Genomic DNA, 22,777 nt, shown 5'->3' with positions numbered 1-22,777 from the left:
AATTATAAAGAAATACATAAAATTGTCATATAAACTATTTGTTTATTTAAATCTGCATAAATCAACTTCAAAAATCAATTACAAAAACCATAAAGAAAACCTCTTTTTAGTTTAAAGCCGTGATTAAAAATTCTCAACAAAGTGAGTTACCTACCACTGTTGTATTAGACATAAAAAGGAAAAGTATAAGAACCTAATTTGTTGTGCGCTTGTGAAGATGGTAACATAGTTTAAAAAATTTTTGAAGTGAGGACAAAGAAAAAGCCTAGTACGTAACATGTACACAGGAATTTCCCCATGAAAGAGCTGTCACCAAATTTGATAAAGTATTGTTTATATAATTTGATAATGAATAACGTAAGTGAAGATCTGCTTTAGTGGTCGCCGTACCATGTGGCATCGTAGCTGTACTATCCTACCTCAGATAAACACTTCACCGTGTAATGATTCCTTTTTTTGTTTTTTCCCATGCCAAATATGCCCCTTGCCCTTTTCTAAACACAGACTTAATTAAAAAAACAAATTAAAATTACTTAACATGTTAATAATTGCTTTTTATTAGTTTTTAAAAATCTGATTTTTAATTAATGTATGAAATAATTTAATTTATAAAGGGTATTACTTCTTCTAAAAGTAAATAGAGAAATGAATCCATTAACACTTAAAAATTGAAGAAAAAAAAACCATTCATAGACATCAAAAAGAGATATATTAACATTTAATGTATATTAGGTAGAATAAAAATACAGATTTATAAATTATACAACATGATAATAAAATTAATTATATGATAAATATAAATGAAAATAAAACATTAGAATTTAAGATTAAATATTAAAAAATAAAAGAAAAATATTGCGACAAGGGCAATTCGGTAATTTCCAGAGCAAAAGCAAAACGACGGAGGACAAAGTCATCAGCACTGTGAACTGACACTGATACCTTCATCGTCATCTGCGACCAGACTCAAAGCTTAACGCTTTCAACCGAAGAACGAAACTCCCCATCACTGCCCCACACACACATCAAACATTGCTTTGCTTTCAGTTAACCACCTTAATACAACCGCATCCAGAACCCGAATGTTCCGTTGACTTTCACTCTCGTTGCGCCACCATGGAACCACCCAACTTCTTCGATCTCCTTGCCAAGGACCTTCTCTACGCCATCCTCGACCACCTCCGCGACGACCCTTTTGCCCCAAAATTCTTCTCCCAAGCCTGCAAGTCCTTCTACGCGCTCGAGTCAACGCACCGCACCGCTCTCAAGCCACGTCGCCTTGACTTCCTCCCCAGAGCCTCTCGGCGCTACCCTTCCATCTTGCACCTCGACCTCACGCTCTGTCCCTGCGTCGATGATTTCGCCCTCAAGGCCCTCTCGCTCGCTTGGCGCTCTTCCCTGCGCTCCGTTGATCTCTCCAGGTGCAGGCTGTTCTCGCACGTGGGACTCTCCGCTCTCGCTCTCAACTGCACGTGCCTGGTGGAGCTTGACCTGTCCAACAGACCGGACCTCACTGACGTGGCGGCCAAGGCAATCGCCGAGGCTGTGAACTTGGAGAGGCTGCGTTTGGGAAGGTGTAAGGGAATAACGGACATGGGGATTGGGTGCATAGCTGTCAAGTGTGAAAGGTTGAGGCATGTTGTGTTGAGGTGGTGCATTCGGGTCACTGATTTTGGGGCTGGTTTGATTGCTATAAAGTGCAAGGAGATTCGGAGTTTGGATCTGTCTTATATGCCGGTAATGGATTTGAATGTTTAATGTTTTGAAGGTCATATATATATATACATGATGGCTTTTATTTTGGCACTGATAATTCAATGTTCAATTCGTTAATGTAGCAGATCACAGAAAGATGTCTTAATCATATCCTTCAATTAGAACATCTAGAAGATTTGGTTCTTGAGCATTGTCTGGGCATTGAGGATCACGGCCTTGCAACCCTCCAAGCAAACTGCAAGTCAATGAAGGTATTCCTTTTGGTTTTGCATTTCCTTCTCGGACCCATTGGACCCAAGCAAGCTTTTATTTGACTATTTTATGCCTGTTCTTATCTTTTTAATAGAGAAAAGTAATATTGTGGCCAAGCAATGGAGACTCACTGAAATGCTTGTGATTTTCAACCTATAAGAAATTGTACTTATTTTTTCTCTATGATATTCATTCAAACATCTAGCAAGTGAGTCATCTGGATTCTCTGTAAGTTGTTTATGGAACTAGTTTAAGTGTGCTCTACCAAAGAGAGGGATGCATTAACTTCACCAGTTTGATAACACTCATGTTCTCTCTTTTCTTGGCAGATGCTTAACTTGTCAAAATGTCAAAACATTGGTCATATTGGCATTGCTTCTCTAACAAATGGTGCTCAGAACTTAGAAAAGCTTATCCTATCTTCTAGCGTGGTTGTAAGTTTTGAATCTGGCTAATCATTTATGTGGTAATCGTGTTATGGACTGTGCCTTGTTCTGCAGCCACTAATTTTATGTACTCAGGTTACTACTGATCTGGCAAAGTGTCTACAAAGTTTTCCAAGACTGCAATTGGTGAAACTCGATGGTTGTTTGGGTGTAGAGTCAGGATTAAAAGCCATCGGTTATGCGTGCAACTCACTCAAAGAGCTGAACTTAAGTAAATGTGTTGGAGTCACTGATGAGAATCTCTCCTTCCTTCTGAAAACAAACAAAAACCTGGAGAAGTTAGACATAACATGCTGTCGTACAATAACACCTGAATTCATGCCCAACCTAACAAATTCATGTTTACGGCTTACATCCCTTAGAATGGAATCTTGTAGCTTGATCAGCAGAGAAGGTTTCTTATTTATTGGACAGTGTCAACTGTTGGAAGAATTAGATGTCACAGATACTGAAATAGATGACATAGGTTCAATTTCTTACCTTACATTTACATTATAAAATGTTTTTTACCTTCTGTGTGTGATTTATTCATCTTGATTTGTGTAGGGCTTTGTTCAATCTCAAGATGTACCAAACTTTCTAGTCTGAAGTTGGGCATATGTTTGATGATAACTGATAAAGGACTAAAGCATATTGCTAACAGTTGTTCAGAGCTCCAACATCTTGATCTTTACAGGTTCTTGTATCTCAACTTTGTTAAATTTAAATCCAACTTAAGCATTATTCGGGGAAAATTTGCAGCCTGTTACCTCATTTTTTAAGTGAGATGAGTGAAAAAGCTTCATGAAACTTCGTTATAGAGCATATGTAAACTGCAAAAGATTTAGTTTTGATTGCTCATAGACATTAGACAATTCTGATCTCATCTAAAGATTGTGATTCTTGATAAATGGTTACGAATTTTTAACTTGTCTTTAAAGTTTGCTCTGTTTTATTTCACAGGAGTTCAAGAATAACCGATGAGGGAATTATTGCAATTGCCCTTGGCTGTCCTTCACTTAGGGTTGTTAACATTGCTTACAACAGCAACATCACAGATTCTTCACTGGCATTTCTTTCAAAATGCCAAAAACTGAGAACTCTAGAAATCCGAGGGTGCCCTCATATTTCACCACAGGGTCTCTCAAATGTTGTTGTCGGTTGTAGGAATCTTGAGAATCTAGACCTGAAGAAGTGCCGCAAAATTAATGATACTGGAATGATTCAGTTGGCTCAACATTCTCAAAGCCTAAAACAGGTAGGTTCCTATTCCTAACTTGTCCAATACATTTGGAGTTTCTTTTGTATGCTAGTGTTTATGAAGTTATTATCATTAGTACCTGATGTTCTATGGTTTCAAATCCCCCAGTGTGTATTTAAGAACTAACTACCATTGATTTATTTGAATTGCAGATAAAGCTATCATATTGCTCGGTGACCGATGTGGGGCTCATTGCACTTGCTAGAATAAGCTGCCTGCAGTATATATCCATTTTTCACGTAGAGGGTTTAACTTCAAATGGCCTAGTAGCTTTTCTTTTGGCTTGTCAAAGTTTAACAAAAGCGAAGTTGCACGCATGCTTCGAGCCACTGATTCCTCAACAAATTCTAAAATTCATGGAAGCTCGTGGATGTGTGCTTGTTTGGAGGGAAAAAACGTTTGAAGCCTCTTGGTAACTTTTGGACATTTCAGCCCTTTATTTCTAGCTTGTCATATATGCAGAAATTGAATCATCTGTGATATACACGAATCCTTGAATTTGATGTTCAATTAAAAACACAACAAGTTTTGCATAGTGGGGACTCAACGATATCTCAGCACATGCGATACAATTTTTGATTAACCATGACAAAAGTAGAGAGATATTGATACTTGCAACTAGAGAATTTGAAACAGTTTATTTGAATTATAAAACGACAATACAAGATATTCTTAAATCTGAACATTCTTTTATGCAAATATTCAGCATGTCTTACTGTGCACATCTGTGACAGGTGGGACTAGGTTCAAAAGGGTGGAAGCTACACACTTGAAGGAGTTTGTAAGCTCTGTAAGTATGCAAAGTTTTAGTTTTGTTGCCAATTAATTGGCTTCTCAAAAGGTTTGTATGTTTAATTTTGACTGGTGCATTTTCTTCAGGTAGTGGCAACGAAAATGTTATGCCAAATCTTTGGAAATGAACAGCAATGTTACAAAGACAGACGAAGTTGTAGCTGCTAGGCTTGTCTTGTGTCAGCATAGGAGGAAGCGATGAGGAAACTTCCCAAGTGCATTAGGCTCAGTCAAAGATTTCCATTGTTGGCTTTTCAAAATCATAAATGGTCAAAATGGATATGATATGCGCCATTTGTTACAAGTTATAGTATTTTGACGGGTCCAATATAGTTTCCCTCCGTCAAAAGTCATTGCTGAGTGTTACATAAAGGCTAAGTGAAAGCAAAACATTGTTTTCAAGTGTATTAATACGATGTTGTTTTCACACGAATGTGGAGGGGCCAGGAAATGGATTGGGTGAAATAAGTACAGTATGGACTCAATTTTTGTTGCAAGTAAAAGCTTTTTTGAAAAGCGCGTTTAGATATTATGATAATGGTGGTGCTAATGCACCATCCTTGATCGAATTAGCATTGCAGATCATATGAAAAATACTGATAAAATCATTCTATATTGTTTTACCGCAGCTCAACTACGACCATGGACGAAATTCTTAAAGTACTACATCTTGTTATTTAATCGACCCTTGTTTATAAAAATATCCAATATTTCGAAAACAATAAAATATTAAAAAATTTCTCATCTAAATAAAAAAAAATGATTTTTTTTCCCATTAGGTTTTGTTGTTGTTCACAACTTGAAAGTCAGAATTTAGTGAAGTCTGGTGAAGTGTGAACATGTGACTGTTAGTATTTGCCTTATTCTCTCTTCACATCGCAAAACGACAATTAAAGAAACAGCAGAAACGGTCAAAGAAAATGAAATCTAGAAGGGGCACCATTGAACAGTATTTTCCCTTCTGCAACTGATTATTGCCTTTACTCAACTACAATGTTTTTCGAGTTCAACTTTGGTTTCTCACTTTTAAGGTTTGTTATTCTTATTATGTTTGGTTTTTTTAAACTAAACCAATAACAGCGTAGCATAATGAACACGATTGAGTGTGAATAATTTAGTGGATCCATCTGGTTTGACGAGGCATTAGTGACAGGTTTTGAATAAATAGACATTGAAAACGTCATTTAACTGCTTAAATTTAAAAGTATTGTAATGAAGCAAGAGTCAATAAAGGTTGCATGGGAGTGGTTTAGTTTTGCTTTCTTTTAATACCTTTTTATCTTCCAATACGAACAATGACCTTGATTAAGGATGATGCAATTCCAAATGCCGACACCTTTTGAGGATCAGAATCTAACAAAATGTTAATGCACAGTTCACTGCTTTCTAGATATTATTATAGTGGCAACTTGGCACAGAACAAAACAAAACAAACCAAGGCTATATTAGATGGGCGTTTACTTGGGAAAACCACAAGTCAAAAAATAATATTAGTGGACACAAATATTTGTACTTGTCTCACTTAAATTGGACAAAATAAAAGGTTTTTTTTTTTTTTCTATAAGGGTCTGATCAAACAAAGAATTGAACAACCATTTCAATGTAAACTTTGTGAGGTTATTGAGTTGACTTCATTTTATTTTGTCGTGGCCAGACAACAATGGTAGAAAAAAAACGCATACCAGTTTGGATATGGTTGTGTTGAGAATAGTCTAAGTGTAAATCAAAGTTCCATATTAGATAAAATAGATAAAGTTAAATACTACATAAAAATACAGACCCATATCACTATTATCTTAAGGTTTTGGAGTAAAAGTGGTATTAAATGTCTTATATGTATAGGACCAAATATATATATATATATCTGGAATATATATATCTAGAACCCCAAGAAGTTGATACCCTTTTCTAAACATGTTTTTATCACAAGAATGTGTCCTGACAAAATTATACTTGAACTATGACATCAAATATGAGACTTATCAACCCTCTATGGATGTCATCGACTTACACATATTTCATACCTTTTCTAGATTAATAGGATTATCAGATATATTTTTTCAAATATCTCATTATCTGTACTATTATATAAAAATAATTTCTCTTTGGTGTACACGTCTGATTTTCATTGTTATTCTTTAAGTATTATTTTTAAATCAAAATAATTATTTTATCAATTTTATCCTTTCGTAATTTTTTTTAATTTCATATAGTTTTTTAAATTTAAATATTTTTTTAAACTAAAATAATTACTATAATAAAAAAAATTCTACAAAAAAATAAATATTAATTACAATAAACTTTTATAAATTATTGAAATTTCCTTTTATGATTATTATAATAATAGTAATAATTTTATTATTTTTGTTATCATAAAAAAAAAAATAGCGCATGTGCATGTAGCGCATGTGTTTTTACTAATTTTTTTATAATGAATTTTGAAAACTATTTTGTACTTTAGCAAGATGACAAAATCATTGATTATTTGATAAAAAAAATCGTTGAATTATTTTGTTATGTTGATTAAGTTTAAGATCAATATAGGATTATTTTTGTGTGTGTTTAATCTCTAAATGTATAACAACATAATTGTAAATTTGTGAACTTGTTAAAACTATTATTCTTCTACTTTTGCTCTTTTGACAGGTGACTTTCAAAGTATTTATCTTATCTTATACGATTTGTGTTTATTTTGTAATGTTTTGTTTTACTATCAACAATTAGAATAAATTAACTTATCCAAAATGGTTGTCCAAATTGTATGACTTATGGTCAATAATTCTTTAAAGAAGTCAACAAAATTGTTATTTCCAAAGTTCGAATGGAAAATGAAACATATTATCATGAAATGAGCACCAATAATAAAAATTAAGAAGTCATTCATGCTTGGAATTAATGAATGATATTATACATATTATATATATTACACTAAAAAATTATTGAGTAGCAACCAAATTCAGGAACAAAAATAATTAATCATATATTCACTAAATTAAAGACTATTTTATAAACTAAAAATTATTAATATATAAAATAATTTATATTATTGATAAAATATTATAATTGATTTGTGAATTAAAATCTGAATTACTCCTGGTTTAATTAGTTAGAGATCATAACTACCGTAAACAAATAGATATCTTCACCCAGCAGCAACACAAGTTTACACATGGTCAATATTTGAATAAACTCTTCAACCATAACTTCTAGAATGACGAAAAAACCTAAATAAGATATAAAACTAGTTGACACTTCAGTTAAAAGTCCAATTATGATTGTATTCTTTCAACTTTGAAGTAAGCTTCCTCATGTTTTTCCAAACTTAAAATTGATCTATTCAAAATGTTTCTTTTAGTTCTGCTATCCTTAAATATCATTATAAATATAGCTTATATGACAAAATTATAAAATATTTAAACGATAATTTATTTCCGATCTTACATTTTCTAATCATCAAATATCTAACATTTATTTTCCTTTGAACGTACTCATTTTCGCAATATTTAGATAGTTGGACTAAACAATTAAAACATTTTTTTTAAAAGTTTATAAGCTAAAACAATGAGTTTTAAATTTGAAGGATAAAAAAATATTTTAAATTTAAGGGAATAAAAATATAATTTGAACTTTTTACAAATTAATTTAATTTATAGAAGAGAAATAGTTCCTTCATTTCTCGAAGTTTTTTGCAACTAGACTCAAATTCAAGATCTCCCATTTGTAAATATTTTTTTTTTCTTCACTGACTCTTAGTAGTTTCATTGCTGTCAATAGAGACCCGCTACATTAAATATTTGAATTTCTTTTTTGATACATTTGGAAGCAAATTTGAAGTAATGATAGATTTATTTTTCTTTTGTATGCACAGGGACTATATTTATATAATGGGATAACAATAAGATAAAATATAAGATAAGTACCGATGTTAAAAACTAGATATATGAAAATAAATATAAGATGGATACAAGTAGCATTCAAATACCGGAATTCCCAAATATACTTTTCAAAAATAATTATATTCAAGAGACAGTTAAATATTAAATGTAAATATTTTTTTAAATCCAACGATATTCACCTTATAATAAGTATAGGTACCTTTAACTAGAACAACCAAACCATATAAAGGCACATATTTTATAAAAAAAAAAAAATCAAAAAATTTACAAGTTCATGTATGAAGTGAAAATCATATAAAAAATTGTGGATCGAAATAGGTTTAATTATTGTTTTGGTCTCCTAATTTTGGTCCCTTATTATTTTTTTGTTCAATTTGGTCATTGTCATTAAGTTCACGTTAACCCGTGTCTATACATGTTAGGTGTCATTTTGTGAATTTAAAAAAAAAAAAATTAAACTGTCATGTATCACATCATGGTTGTGACACGTGTCAATTTGAGAATTTTTTAATTTAAAAAAATGTCACATGGCAGGTCACGATTATGTCACGTGTCAAGCTATCGATGGTTGTTTTCAATTTAGTCTTTCTATTTAGAATTTTGATTCAAGTTAATCTTCCAAATTTTTAAAATGATTCAATTTGGTCTTTCTCCAATTTAAGCTTAATTACAACTTATATATTCATGTTAAACTAATTTTTCATCATTTATACATCAAATCACTCCATAAATACTCATATTACTTTATTTATCACATTTTTTCACTTATAATTTTTTACACTTAAAATTTTTTACTTATGTAAAAAAAAATAATTTGAATAGTTAAGAGGAGTAATTTGATCTATAAATATATTAAAAATTATTTTAACATGTATATATAAGTTGTAATTAATCCTAATTACTAATTTGATCTCAAAATGGAAAAAACAAAATTGAATCATTTGAAAAAATAGAAAACTAACTTGAATCAAAATTGTAAACAAAATAAAGGGATCAAATTGAAAATAATCATTATTAGTCGTGACACAATCATAGCTGTCACATGATAGTTTTTTAAAAAAAAATGAATTAAAAAAATTAAAAAAAATTAAAAAGAAATCTCAAATTGACATATGATACAATCATAACATGACATGTGATAGTTTAATATTTTTAAAAAATAAAAACTAAATTTAAAATAAATTTAAAAATTAAAATTCCACAAAATGAATCTTTTTAAAGAATTAAAAGATCAAATTAAACAAATAAATAATAAGGGACCAAAATAAACCAAACCAATAAATTAGAAACTAAGAGAGTAATTCAACCTATATAAATAATTTTACCAACATAGCTCGAGTTCGATCTTTGTTGAAACAATTCTTTGTCATATTTTATTTACTTTTCGGCTGAATTAGATTAATTAAAAACAAAAAATTTAAATATCAATAGATTGTGTTTATTTGATAAAAAAAAGTTAGCAATACTTTTTCTTTTCTTTTCTAATACTTTCTGTTTATTAAAAAAAAATTATTGGAACATATCAATTTTAATGAACGTCGTATCTACATTGGAAAAGAAAAACATTAAACGAGAAATAAAGCTACAAAAGATTATGATTAAAGGTTTTCAAACAATATCGAAAAAGATGTGGGTGCTATTTTTGTTGTAATATTAATTCTAAAACTTCAAACACACTCTTAAAAATTTCTTCCACACGCTATATGATAAATGTTCCATACGTTACATGTTATTTGCTGGTGTTCTAGAAACATATTGTTGCATAGATTGCGCCAACTTGGAATAATCCAATAATGTGAAGCTGTCATTTTTTCCACATTTAATCTTTTCTCTAATTTTGCTTCTTCATTTCATCTTCCTTCTTCTCACCTTTCCCACTGTTCCTGCTTTGAAAATGCAAACACACAACTTTCTCCTAATAATGCCAATAACAACCAACATTTTCATCTTCATATCCAATCTTGCATATGACATCATATACATGATTGAATAACGTGCATAGTTTGATTTTTTTTTTAAGAATAAATAGTTGTTTTTGAAAACTAACTTGCACTAAAATGAAAATTATTAGCACTTTTCATATATGTTAAAGTGAAAGAAAAGTTAATTAAGAAATGTTTTATTGTCTGATCTTGAATATAAACAAAAAAAAAAGTTAATTCAGTCACTAAAGAAAATTAGTTAGTAGCATATATTTGTATTAATTTTTCTTTTTTTTTTCTAAGCTGTCATTTTTCTTAAAACTTTATATCAAGAATGAAAGATTTAAAAAAAAAAAAAGTAATTAACCAGGAGTATATTAGTGATAATTTCATTAGATGAGTAACATTAGTTTACATTTTCTTATATTAAAATACTACAATTTAAAACACTTTTATTGACATTTAAGATCTAAAGTGCTACCTTTTCACTTATGTAAAATGAGCTTTATATATATATATATATATATATATATATATATATATATATATAACTTAACTATTTTTTATTTATAAATTTAGATATTTTTAATTGAGTTTCTATGGTTTAAATTTTTTATTAATTGAGTGACATTATTTTTATCGGTCACTTTGCTTATTTATTTTCACATATCATCTTGTTATTAGAGATTCAACCGAAAATACTTGATTTCATAAAATTTTTAATTAAGTCTTTTCTTTATAATTCAGTATACATTTATATTATTTTTATCATTTAGTAGCTAATATATGAAAAGACACCATAATATTTAAGTGAATAAGAATAAAATACAGGTAAGATACTAAATATGTAATAAATGTAAATATGATGAATATTGAGGTCTTTATCAATTTATAATATTTTAATAAGTCTTTTGTATGAATAGGCTTGGGTTGATTGTCCAATTCCTCCCAATATTCAATAAACGTTTAATTTGATAGATGGACACAAAATGTAGATCATAACACTAATATGAGATAATGGCATAATTGTTTATTGATGTCATTTCAGGGGCTAAAGAACTCACTAGCCCCTAATACTTGAAGGTTTTGATGTGTTGACAATCTTATAAAAAAAATCATATATTTGACTAAAACCTAACTTGGCTTCATTCATACATTGATTCTCTAATATTAAAGAGTGAGTCAAGTAAAGAAAAGCTTTGTCATCTTGAAAGAAAATTTTCACATCTTTAGCTTAGACATATCACAACATTATCCATACATTGGCTCTCTAGGCTCGAAGAGTGACCAAATGATAAAGAGTTGTAACACTTTGAAAGAAAAATTCCATAACTTTATTGAAGACGTGTTCTTACATCATTCGTGCATCAACCTCAAACTCAAGGAGCGACCCAAGTGATAAAGAGTCTTAATACTTTGAAATAAAATTTGTATATCTTTTATTGAAACATTTGTACACCAGTTCTCCAAACTCGACAAATAAGTTGAAGTCATATCATAGTAGATACGTGACTGGTTTTTTGTGATTATGATGATTATCCTAAGAAACAAGAAAAACTTTGTTTGTGGGTGTTGGATTGAAGAGATCTAATGAATGAAGATCATGACAACGATTGGTAAGGTATGCTTGACTTGTTTGCCTATAAATGTGGGGTGAATCATTTGTACAAGAACTAAGTGATCTTCAAGCATTATAAGAAGTGGCAAGCTGTAGAGGTTTTGTTTTCACATTAAGTTAGTAACATTATCTTGTTTGAGTTCTTTGAGTTTTTTGAGTGGGTGATTGTTTGGAAAGGGTGATCGTGTATTGAATCAAATTGTGGACCTCGAGCTAGGTGTCAAGTTCTCATCATTGTGAGTGATTTTTATGTCCTGATAATGCTGATGATTTAGTCATGGACCAAGTGATTGAGCAAGCACAACTTATATGTCCTTATAGTATTGTACGATTGGGTAGTTCCATTTGACAAAGTACTTTCCAAAGTATGGGTGGTCATCGTTGGTACCATTCTTTTGATGCCATTGTAGCCTTATTGGATAACACTACTAAAGTCTGGATCATTTAGCTTACCAATGTTGCACTATTGATAATACAAGTCATAATCAAGAGGGGTTTGTCAATGATTTCTTTGTGGGATTACACATCTTAGTAAACGGTCAACATTTTTTTTTTCAATTTGCTTCAATCCCTAATTGTATTAGCATGATTCCCAAGAATTTCCTCTTTCTAACTTGAATATGCACTTCTCTAAGTTAAGCCTAATGTTGAATTTTCATAGTATGACAAAAACTTCTCCAAGATCAATTTTTCTTTCTTTTTCCTTTGATTGGAAAAGATTGTTCGGTCATCATTTTCACATTCTATGGGGGACTTTTATTTCAACTATATGGAGGGGAGGTTTAACAACACATAATGAAAAAAAAAACCATTTTTACCCATATTATAATATTATGAAAACATATGATGCATTTTTGTTTCCAAAGCTTATAAGATGAGAAATGATTATCATTTTATGATATTTTAGGATAGTTTTAGGAACTATTAACATAACCATGTTTGAGTTATGGTCTTGAGAATCAAATGCTACTCATTTTTAGTTAAAGAAAAGACTAACCAACACAAAATGTCTTTGTTTTTTGTGATTTTAATATGAAATTCACATATGTCCTTATGGGTTGGGAAATAACAACATCTAATTCAAGGATATTAAGGAATTTTTCTAAGGAGGATCTGATGATGATACTTTAAGGTTAGCTAATATGGTGTGTGACATATTTATGACATTTTAATTATCATAATTTGATAATATGTATGAAGTTATTATCTTAGAGATGTCAGATATATGTTAAGGGGAGAAATTAGTATACCTAGGGATGACCACAAGACGGGCGGAATGTGGATAAGTTTCATTATTTCATCCCATCCTTGAAGTAAAAATTCACATCATATCATCCCATCTATATACCCATTAAGTATAAAACTTTTATCTCATTCTCATCCATATCATGTAATAGGTATATCACTACCCATGTCCATATTACTTTTTTTTTTATTTCAATATTAATCAATTAATTTTTATAAAAGAATAAAAATTACAAAAGAGAAAACATGATATTATCAAATATTTAGAAAGAAATGATAATTATATAAATGTTAAATTAGAGTATCGAATAACAATTAGATAATAGTGAAAGAATTATATAAAATATTACACAATTACATATAAATGAATTTCATAACAACCAAATATCTATTAATTTTGAAAACGTTAATGAAACAAAATTTGATAAAGTTAAAAAATATTTTAAATAATTAACAAACAACAAATATTCAAGTTTAAAAATACTTCAAATGTCTATTTACTCCTTTTCTCAAATGAAATCTCTCCTTTTATACATTAATAAATATTATAATACATAAATGAAATTACATAATGAAAAAAAAAATTAAACTAATAATAAATCGAATTTAAACAATTTTTCATATTTTAAACTTCATGACATGACATTAAAGCAATATTCTACATGATACAAGATGCCTTTATTCAATTGTGATGGTAAAATCATTGTGTGCTATAAAAATGATTTGATAAACCTTTGAACAAAACTGCATAAAGAAAAAAAATATGTATCATTAAGAGTATGGTAAGATAGAAAGTTCCTTGAAGATTTTTTAAAACTTCTAGATATCGAGCTAGTTAAACCATTGAGAGATCATGAAAATTGTTTAATCGAAACAAAAATTCTTCAAGGTGGAAGTTATCAGTTTGAGCCTGATTATCCCTAAAACCAAATATAAGTTTTTTTATTTGGATGCCATGATCGAATAAGAATTGATTGAATAATATAATAATTGAGAATGAAGAAAAAAAAAAGAGAACAAAGAAGATACATTTTTTATATTATCTAAGAAATAAAGAGTTTATGCAATTAAACACTTGAAATCTAAAAACTATTTGATTCACTACAATTGATAATACACCATTTGTACATAACCACACAAATAAAAAAAATATGTAATCAAAAGGAAGCTCCTAACTTGGAGATGCGAATAAAAATTTTGTAGATATATAACAAGTCAAACTATTAGAAGAGAGGATGAAAAAATGTGTAGCAAAAAGAAAAAGAAGGGTTACGAAACTAAATACTAAGAGAAGATAAATTTTTTAGGTTACCTAATAAACTATAAATACTTTAGTAATTTAAACGGAAACATGGATGAAAAATGGAGATGACTAGTAGGATGGGGATGGAGGAAGATATGTAGATGTTCATTCTTGTCCTCATATCCAATTGACAAAATCAAGTAATATCTACACTCGTATTCCATTAATGCAGAGATTCTATGTTAAAATGAAGACAAGTTCAGACAATACGAAGACAAATTTTTTTCAATAAATTCTCTAAAATTAAGAACTTTATTGGTGTAACTCATTTCTTATTTAATGTTTTACTTATATTTTTGTGGGCTTAATTAAGTCAAGTTGATGATATACATTTGGATATTATTTTTGTTGGCTTAATTGAGTTATTAGTTTATGATAAATTTGAGTATTTTTAATTAAGTTTTTATTAAATTTTTTTTGTGGTTTGTTGAGTACTAAACAATTTTATATTTTTGAATTGAATCTCTGTCACTTAAGTGTTTAACTTATTTGCTATGTAAGTGACGTGATTGATATCTTATCTTATTGTATACTTGTTCTAACGTATTAAGAAAATAAGATTACATGGTTAATATAAAAGTTAAATAACATTGTAGTTAGATAACAATAATAATCTCATTAATTATAATGATAGATATAGTCCTTTGATGGGTATAAATATGACATAGAAGCTAACCTTATTATTTAACACATTTTTAATAAAAGTAATGATATTTTACATTAATCATAATATTCATTTTCTATTAATCATTAAATCTTATATTCTTAACTCATATAAATATGTAAGGAAAATAACATAATAAAATAATAATCATGTAACTTTATTGAAAAAAATTAAATGACAAAAAATTAAATGAAAATATAAAAAAATTAAATAATTAAAAGATAAAAAAGTTGAAAGAGACTTCATTAAAAAATATTCAAATTCATTAGTTAAACCTATTTTTTTTAATGTATTCCTTATCATTATTATTATTTTAATATTATTATTACAGTCTGTCTCATTTTCCTTACATGTGTTCTTTTCCTTTGTATTTATGTAAGCAGTCTGTCAATTTATCTCTTTTTTTTGTTTTTGTTTTGTTTTATAGGTCTCTCGTTTCCCCTGACACACGAAACATGTACAAAAGTGTTCACGTAAACACATTTGTGTTTCTTCTTTTCATAAAAAAACAAAGCAATTTCTGTTACAAAATCTAGTTTAAAACTTGGGAAACTATATGAGATACTCTAGAAACAGTGTTCAAAAGTAACACCACAATCATCTCGGATTCTAGCACTGCAATAGTGGCTAAAAGAAGAAAAAAAAAAGTTTTGAAGCATATTAGCAGCTGAAGCCATTGAAGATTCCAAACTGCACACATAGCAGCAGTAACACAAACAAAGAAGCAAATCTCAGTGCAAGCCTAGCCGCCATCCAGTCAAACCCACGAGCTTTGACTAAAAAAGCACCTTTAAAAATTCCAAAAAATAGAAAAATAAAAAATACACGGTGGCAAATTTTCAGCGGTCAAACAATCCCTTCATTTCTTGTTTCTTTCCTTCCCAGAAATATCGTCCCCCAATAGAAACCAAAGCCTTGTGCAATACGTACCCTCTCCCTCTTTATATTAAACGTTTCCATTTCCAACTTTCAAAGATTTTCTCTCCACTCCTTCTTCTTCCTCTTCTTCTATTCCTCTCTCATGGCTTCTTCTACTGGTAGTTTAGACACCTCTGCAACTGCAAACTCCTTCGCCAACTTCACCTTCGCCACACACCCCTTCATGACCACTTCTTTCTCTGACCTCCTTGCTTCTCCCACAGACAACAACAATAACAACAACAAGTCTCAGGGTGCTTTCTCTGAAAAAAATGCCTCTGGTGTGCCCAAATTCAAGTCCACTCCACCTCCTTCTTTGCCTCTCTCCCCTCCTCTCATTTCTCCTTCTTCATACTTTGCTATTCCACCTGGTTTGAGTCCTGCTGAGCTTCTTGACTCTCCGGTTCTCCTTAACTCTTCTAACGTCAGTCCAACCTCACCTCTCTTGTCTTGTTTTGTTGTTTGAGTTAGGTTGTTAAGAAACGTTTGATAAAAAAAATGAAGTATTTTTTTAGTTTTTGATAGATGTTTATGTTGGAACTAGACATGATTAACATGTGTTGTATGAGAGAGTTTTGTAGATTAGTTTTCAACTTATGTAAGATAAATTGTATCATACTACTTTGTATGTTAAAACAAGGCGATTTCTTTGGAATTTGAACTTGCTTTTGCTTCAGATTTTTGTTTTCTGTTTTTGGTAATTTGTTTTTCCTTATGGTTCCTGTTGTTTTTCCTTGTGGTTCCTGTTTGGTTTCACCGACTTGCTTTTTGTTGATGTTGAATTAATGGGTTTGTGTTTCTAATTACAGATACTGCCATCTCCAACAACCGGAGCATTTGTTTCTCAGAGCTTCAATTGGAAGAGCAGTTCAGGGGGAAACCAGCAAATTGTCAAAGAAGAAGACAAAAGCTTCTCAAATTTCTCTTTCCAGACCCAGACAAGGCCTCCTGCTTCATCCACAGTAACATATCAATCTTCAAATGTTGCACTTCAAGCAGTAAGTGATCCATTTCAATGCTTTTCTCTGGTTGGATTTTTGTATTATATGCTATTCTTTTCTAAATTTTCAATTTTGATGCTTGCAACAGCAAAATCCATGGAATTTTCAGGAGAGCACAAAACAAGATAGTTTTTCTTCAGGGAAGAGTATGATGAAAACGGAAAACTCTTCTTCCATGCATAGTTTTGCCCCTGAGATAGCTAGTGTGCAAACTAACCATAGCAATGGGTTTCAATCTGATTTTGGAAATTATCCCCCACAATCTCAGACCTTAAACAGAAAGTCAGATGATGGATACAATTGGAGGAAGTATGGCCAAAAACAAGTGAAAGGGAGTGAGAATCCAAGAAGTTATTACAAATGCACATACCCCAGTTGCCCCACGAAGAAGAAGGTTGAGAGGTCTTTAGATGGACAAATTACTGAGATAGTTTATAAGGGTACTCATAACCATCCCAAGCCACAATCTACCAGGAGAAACTCATCATCTTCCTCTTCTCTTGCAATCCCTCCTTCAAATCCCATCAGCAATGAAATCCAAGATCAATCGTATGCTACTCATGGCAGTGGACAAATGGATTCTGCCGCCACCCCAGATAACTCATCAATATCAATAGGAGATGATGACTTTGAGCAGAGTTCTCAAAAGTGTAAATCAGGTGGAGATGAATACGATGAAGATGAACCTGATGCAAAAAGATGGTGAGTTTTTACTTCATTACTTTGTATCATAATTAAGGTTCTCCATTCCACTTTATAGCATTTTATTGGCTAACTTCATTAATTTTTCAGGAAAATTGAAGGAGAAAATGAGGGTATGTCAGCGCCTGGTAGTAGAACAGTAAGAGAACCTAGAGTTGTGGTTCAGACAACCAGTGACATTGATATCCTAGACGATGGGTACAGATGGAGAAAATATGGGCAGAAAGTAGTAAAGGGCAATCCAAATCCAAGGTAAACAAAGACACTCACCGTAGGTTTTACTTTTGTCCAACCTTTTAAAAGTTGTTATACTTTGCAGAAACAGTAGATGGAGAATCAATTAAGGAATTCCTCATTCTCATGCTAATTATAATTGAAACAGTTTGATTTAGATATAAAGAATTTCCTAGGGGACCAGACAGGAATTCTTGCAGATAATGTAGTTATTAACTTACCTTATATGACAATAGGTAAAATTTTTGTTGTTAACTGTACATACCATTTTGTCTGATGTAAATGTGGTAAAGACATTATAACTGTATGATGGCTGCTATTTCTTTGCCTAAATCTGTAATGATGGTTTTCTTTGTGGAAATTCTGCTGTACACTACTATACTTGTGCCAGTTTTTCCTTTTCCTTGTCTGAAACTCCTTGGTCAAATTTGGCAACTTTGATTTTTCTCATGTGTGCATGTGATTTAGAAGAAAAAAAGTTCTCTCATATTGGCTGGTCTGATAGTGTTATTAACTTGTGACATGTAGGAGTTACTACAAGTGCACACACCCAGGATGTCCAGTGAGAAAGCACGTGGAACGAGCCTCACATGACCTCAGAGCTGTGATCACAACCTATGAGGGAAAGCACAACCATGATGTCCCTGCAGCCCGTGGCAGTGGCAGCCATTCTGTTAACAGACCCCTGCCAAACAATGCTGCAAACCCCACCACTGCAATAAGGCCATTGTCAGTGAACCATCACACTGACAACAACTCCGTTCAAAACCAAAGGCCACAAGCACCACCATCAGGGCAATCACCCTTCACCCTAGAGATGCTACAAAGTCCAGGAAACTTTGGATTCTCAGGTTTTGGAAATTCAATGGGCTCTTACATGAACCAGCAACAATTATCTGACAATGTTTTTTCCTCCAGAACCAAGGAGGAGCCCAGAGATGACATGTTCCTTGAGTCTCTACTATGCTGAAGGATCTCTCTCTTTTTTTTTCCCTTTTGGTAGGCATGAAAATTTTGGAAGGAGGGGGGGACTAGGATTTAGTGGACAAATAAGGTTCATTCCATTTATTGCATTTTTTGGTTTGTTTTGTTGTAAATTTATACAGCCACAGGATTGGTATATAGTATATATTCCATAACTGTTGTATGTCACAGATGGTGTTGCTGAGATTTTTTCATTACTTTGAGGTTTCTCTCTAGTTGGGAAGACAACCTCGTGTTAATCCTTTGTAAGACAGTTAATAGTTAATCTCTTGTCAATTGTTCACTACAAAGACAGTAAACTTCACTATTATTTGTGTTAAAACATTAAACTGTGTCACATGGGTTTGATTCACACTGATAAGAAAGAGGTTTAAAATTTGATGATTGGAGGAACATAAGGACAAGTGATGCATTTAATTGGATGGCATACTAGTCAAAGATAGGGTGCTGGCTTGTTTGGTGGGGAAGGTGGTCAAGGTCAACTTTGGTTGTTTCCTTGCATTTTTCTTCCTTAAACAAATGGATGCTTCCAGGTAGCAACCCTATCTATCTATCTAGTCATAAATTTTGTCTTGTACAGTTGAAATACAGGAATGCCCCTGGGAGGGACTTGAGAGAGTGGTGGTGGGAAGGGACAGTTTTGGAAAAAGGGTTTTGTTTTCACATTTTTGTTTAATGAGAGTTGTGTGAATGTAGGAGAACTGGGAATGAGACATTTACGTGATGCACACGTTTCTCTTCTGCAGATTCATTTGTCCTAGCCTTTGTTGTCACTGTCATGGGGCCACACAACACATGCTTTTTTCCTTCTTCGCCGACCTTACCTTGCAACTCCATGGCTAAGCTAATCCATTTATATCTTTGTTTTTGCCGCACCTCAAGCATAGAAAATTGATGATTGAAAAGGAAGCCAAATAATCTATTGCAGTGTGGTGTGGTTGGGTGTTGGGGGTTAAAATTCTGTTATGTCTTTGCTTCTACTTGGGATGGATTAATTAAGACACACAAGTGAGTTTAAAATGTTTACATTAAGTACTTATGGTATTAAAATGTTTACATTAAGTACTTTGTACTTAGTTTTATAAGTTTTGTTTGAAACAATTCATTTGTAATACTCAAGTGAGTTCGATCTTGTAGAATTTGAATGATACGTAAGAATTTATAGGTTTTAATTTGAATGTGATTGTTGCATACACATATATAAATTAATAAATTAAGACCTACACTAAAAGATGTTTTGATGTTAGAAGAAAAAAAGTAAATAAAGTTTTGAGGATTAAGTTTTACTAGTTATCACTTATTATTATTATTATTATTATTATTAAGAATAACAAATATGATATTTAGTGAAACAATTTAATCAAAGTAGTTTTATTTTATCAAAATATATTATTTTTGTCTATTGAAAATATAACTTATTTGGAAGAAAATTAAGAAAAAACTAACATTTCATTCAAAACTAAGAGTATCATTCCATTTAAAAAAAAATAGAGGAAAAAATTGTTGTTATTTTAGAATGAAGTAATTTTCAGAATATTTAAACAAGTATAGAAATTTTTAAAAGATGTAGAAGAGTAAATATATATATATATATATACACACATATATATATATATATATATATATATATATATATATATTCAAAGCTCTAATTAAATGAATATTATTATTATTTCTTTCAATGTTTTCTTTTAGTATTTTTTTTCCTATACAAAGTAATTTGTATTAACATAGTACTGAATCTAATCCAAAATATGAAAAATAAAGAACATAATACAATTTTTTAAAGATGAAACTCTCTAAAATGTTCTTTTACCTTTTCAAAGTCAAGAAAAACAAATTCTGTCATAAATTTAAGGGATGGGATTATTATATCAGTTTTAGTGAAAAGGGTTGTGTTTTTTGAGAATTAATTATAGGATATGTTCCTTTAGGTCTTGAAGAAAGATTTATTTCTTTTGTTAGATGCAGATGGATATATAGATAAGATCTAAAACTGATAGTTGTCGTGTTCATAAATGTGCTACCATGCCAAATAGTTTATGATGACCTCATGAATGATGTCATCCATTTGCTAAGTGCATTTTTTATTATGCAGGTGATTTTGCTATGTTTCTTTCTTAATCATCATTTATCTTTTCTAATCCAATTATTGTAAGCTTAAACATCAAAATAAATTGGGAAAATGCACCTTCACATCAATGATAAAAAAAATACATTAATTTCTTCTGTTTAAGAGACACTTGTGACTATCGATTCTGGTTATGTTTAATGAAAACGAGAAACTTCAGGATTGTGCAAGATTTGAATTTTGAATAAGTAGAATAATACAAAAACTAATTAAATCATTTTATGAAAATGGTTGATTAATTGAAATGTTTCTATAAAGTAGTCTGGTTCCATTCTTTTAAGAAGTTGTGTATTTTTCTAATTTAGTTTGATTTAATTTTATTAATTTATTCTTATTTTTTAAATTGAAATGTTATTAATTTATTCTTATTTTTTAAATAAATTATTTTTTTTGTTAAATTTATAATAACAAAAACGTAATAATAAAAATACATGAATAAAAAATAATATCATTAATTGAAATTAACTTGCTAATAAATAAAATGTGAAATAATTATATTAAAATTATCATTTATAAATATCTATATATATAACACTGGTATTAAACAATTTATTTAATATTGTATCATAAAAGAAGTACTGTTACAGTTTTTAATCTGATTAAACAACTTATTGAATATTATACAAGAAGAGGTTCCATTACAGTTTTTAGTGAGTGATTTTGTTTTGTTTGTATTTAAGTTTGGTTTATTTTAAAACCAATTTCATTTTGAGTGTTCAATTGAAAACACCATTAATGTTAAGCTCAAATTTGAAAAGATAAATAAATTCGTGTTTAACATGTTTCAATCTTTAGTTTTTGATGAAAAATATTTAGGTTAGTTTGAAGATTTTCATTTCGACTGAAAATATTTATACTAACTGAACATGAATATAAGTTAGAGTAGTATTTTGATTAAATCAGTTATACCCTCTTGTCTTTTCTTATTTAAATTATTAAAACATTTTAGTTTATTAAGTTTTGGTTATACTATTTTTCATTTCTTCACACTTAAGTTATTTTTTTTTATAATTATGGAGGTGCAGAAGAAAAAAGGGATGTACAGGAAGAGATGTCCAAGTTTTGAAAAGTTTTGATGGGGGTGTAGGAAGATATTGCCCAATAACAAAATCCGTATCCACTGTTTGGGCTGATTTAGGGCCATAAGTTATTTGAACGTGTGAACTCTCATATTAATAAAACTGAAATTAATGGATAAAAATTATTTCAAAACTTTTTAATCAAATTAAAAGAAATTTAAATTTGAAAAAAACAAAGGTGTTCGATTAAATTTGATTCGTAAACTATTTAGATTTGCTATCATTTATTTAATTATATGAACCCTCAAATGAATAAAATATTGAAATTAGTAAATAAAAATTATTTTAAAACTTTTAATAAAACTAAAAGATATTTCTGTACGAAAAAGAATTTGTTAGATTAATTTTGATTGATAAGCAATCAATTAGATCGTTTACCAAGATGAAGTGTTATCATTTATTTAATCATATGAAGAATCCTATTGGATTTAGTTTCTTAGCTTACTAGATTCATAAACTTTGTAGCATTTTATGTGAACACCACCCATTTCAATGCCAAAAATATCATCAATTAATCATAAAACAAAACTAATTTTAAGTCACCAATCCGCAATTCAGCATTGCCGCTAGAAATAAATAATCACAGTAACTGGGTGGTGCATAATCTACATCTTCCAAATAAGTCAACAAAACA

General features: G+C 30.2%; 2 protein-coding genes across 3 annotated transcripts; both read left to right on the top strand.

Annotated features, from left to right (window-relative positions):
• Positions 1 to 933: 933 nt before the first annotated feature.
• LOC114194576 (F-box/LRR-repeat protein 3-like) lies at positions 934 to 5,015 on the top strand. 2 transcript variants are annotated; one of them, XM_028084905.2, is made up of 9 exons: positions 934 to 1,737; positions 1,842 to 1,967; positions 2,298 to 2,402; positions 2,490 to 2,880; positions 2,961 to 3,090; positions 3,357 to 3,651; positions 3,807 to 4,066; positions 4,389 to 4,444; positions 4,534 to 5,015. In XM_028084905.2, exons 1-8 carry the CDS (start codon positions 1,117 to 1,119, stop codon positions 4,396 to 4,398), a joined length of 1,938 nt encoding a protein of 645 aa, XP_027940706.1. In that variant the 5' UTR covers positions 934 to 1,116; the 3' UTR covers positions 4,399 to 4,444; positions 4,534 to 5,015. The 2 variants fall into 2 exon arrangements, with proteins under 2 accessions (XP_027940706.1, XP_027940705.1); XM_028084904.2 differs by having other exon boundaries at positions 1,839 to 1,967.
• An 11,036-nt stretch (positions 5,016 to 16,051) lies between these two features.
• LOC114194094 (putative WRKY transcription factor 26) lies at positions 16,052 to 19,101 on the top strand. Its single transcript, XM_028084149.2, has 5 exons — positions 16,052 to 16,436; positions 16,822 to 17,010; positions 17,102 to 17,715; positions 17,806 to 17,967; positions 18,478 to 19,101. Exons 1-5 carry the CDS (start codon positions 16,116 to 16,118, stop codon positions 18,917 to 18,919), a joined length of 1,728 nt encoding a protein of 575 aa, XP_027939950.2. The 5' UTR covers positions 16,052 to 16,115; the 3' UTR covers positions 18,920 to 19,101.
• The last annotated feature ends 3,676 nt before the right edge of the window (positions 19,102 to 22,777 follow it).

This window comes from Vigna unguiculata, chromosome 8 (genome assembly GCF_037176805.1).
Source record: "Vigna unguiculata cultivar grain cowpea cultivar isolate G323 ecotype 2 chromosome 8, ASM3717680v1, whole genome shotgun sequence".
Taxonomy (NCBI): domain Eukaryota; kingdom Viridiplantae; phylum Streptophyta; class Magnoliopsida; order Fabales; family Fabaceae; genus Vigna; species Vigna unguiculata.
Note: the sequence above shows the minus strand (reverse complement) of the source record. Positions and strands in the feature narration are given on the sequence as shown.

Excerpts from the sequence above, each read along its gene's own strand:
- LOC114194576 (XM_028084904.2), top strand. The coding sequence starts at position 1,117 with ATGGAACCACCCAACTTCTTCGATCTCCTTGCCAAGGACCTTCTCTAC. Across the intron at positions 1,968-2,297 it reads CAAACTGCAAGTCAATGAAG|ATGCTTAACTTGTCAAAATG; the intron begins GTATTCCTTTTG and ends TTTTCTTGGCAG. Across the intron at positions 2,403-2,489 it reads TCCTATCTTCTAGCGTGGTT|GTTACTACTGATCTGGCAAA; the intron begins GTAAGTTTTGAA and ends TTATGTACTCAG.
- LOC114194094 (XM_028084149.2), top strand. The coding sequence starts at position 16,116 with ATGGCTTCTTCTACTGGTAGTTTAGACACCTCTGCAACTGCAAACTCC. Across the intron at positions 16,437-16,821 it reads TTCTCCTTAACTCTTCTAAC|ATACTGCCATCTCCAACAAC; the intron begins GTCAGTCCAACC and ends TTCTAATTACAG. Across the intron at positions 17,716-17,805 it reads GAACCTGATGCAAAAAGATG|GAAAATTGAAGGAGAAAATG; the intron begins GTGAGTTTTTAC and ends TTAATTTTTCAG.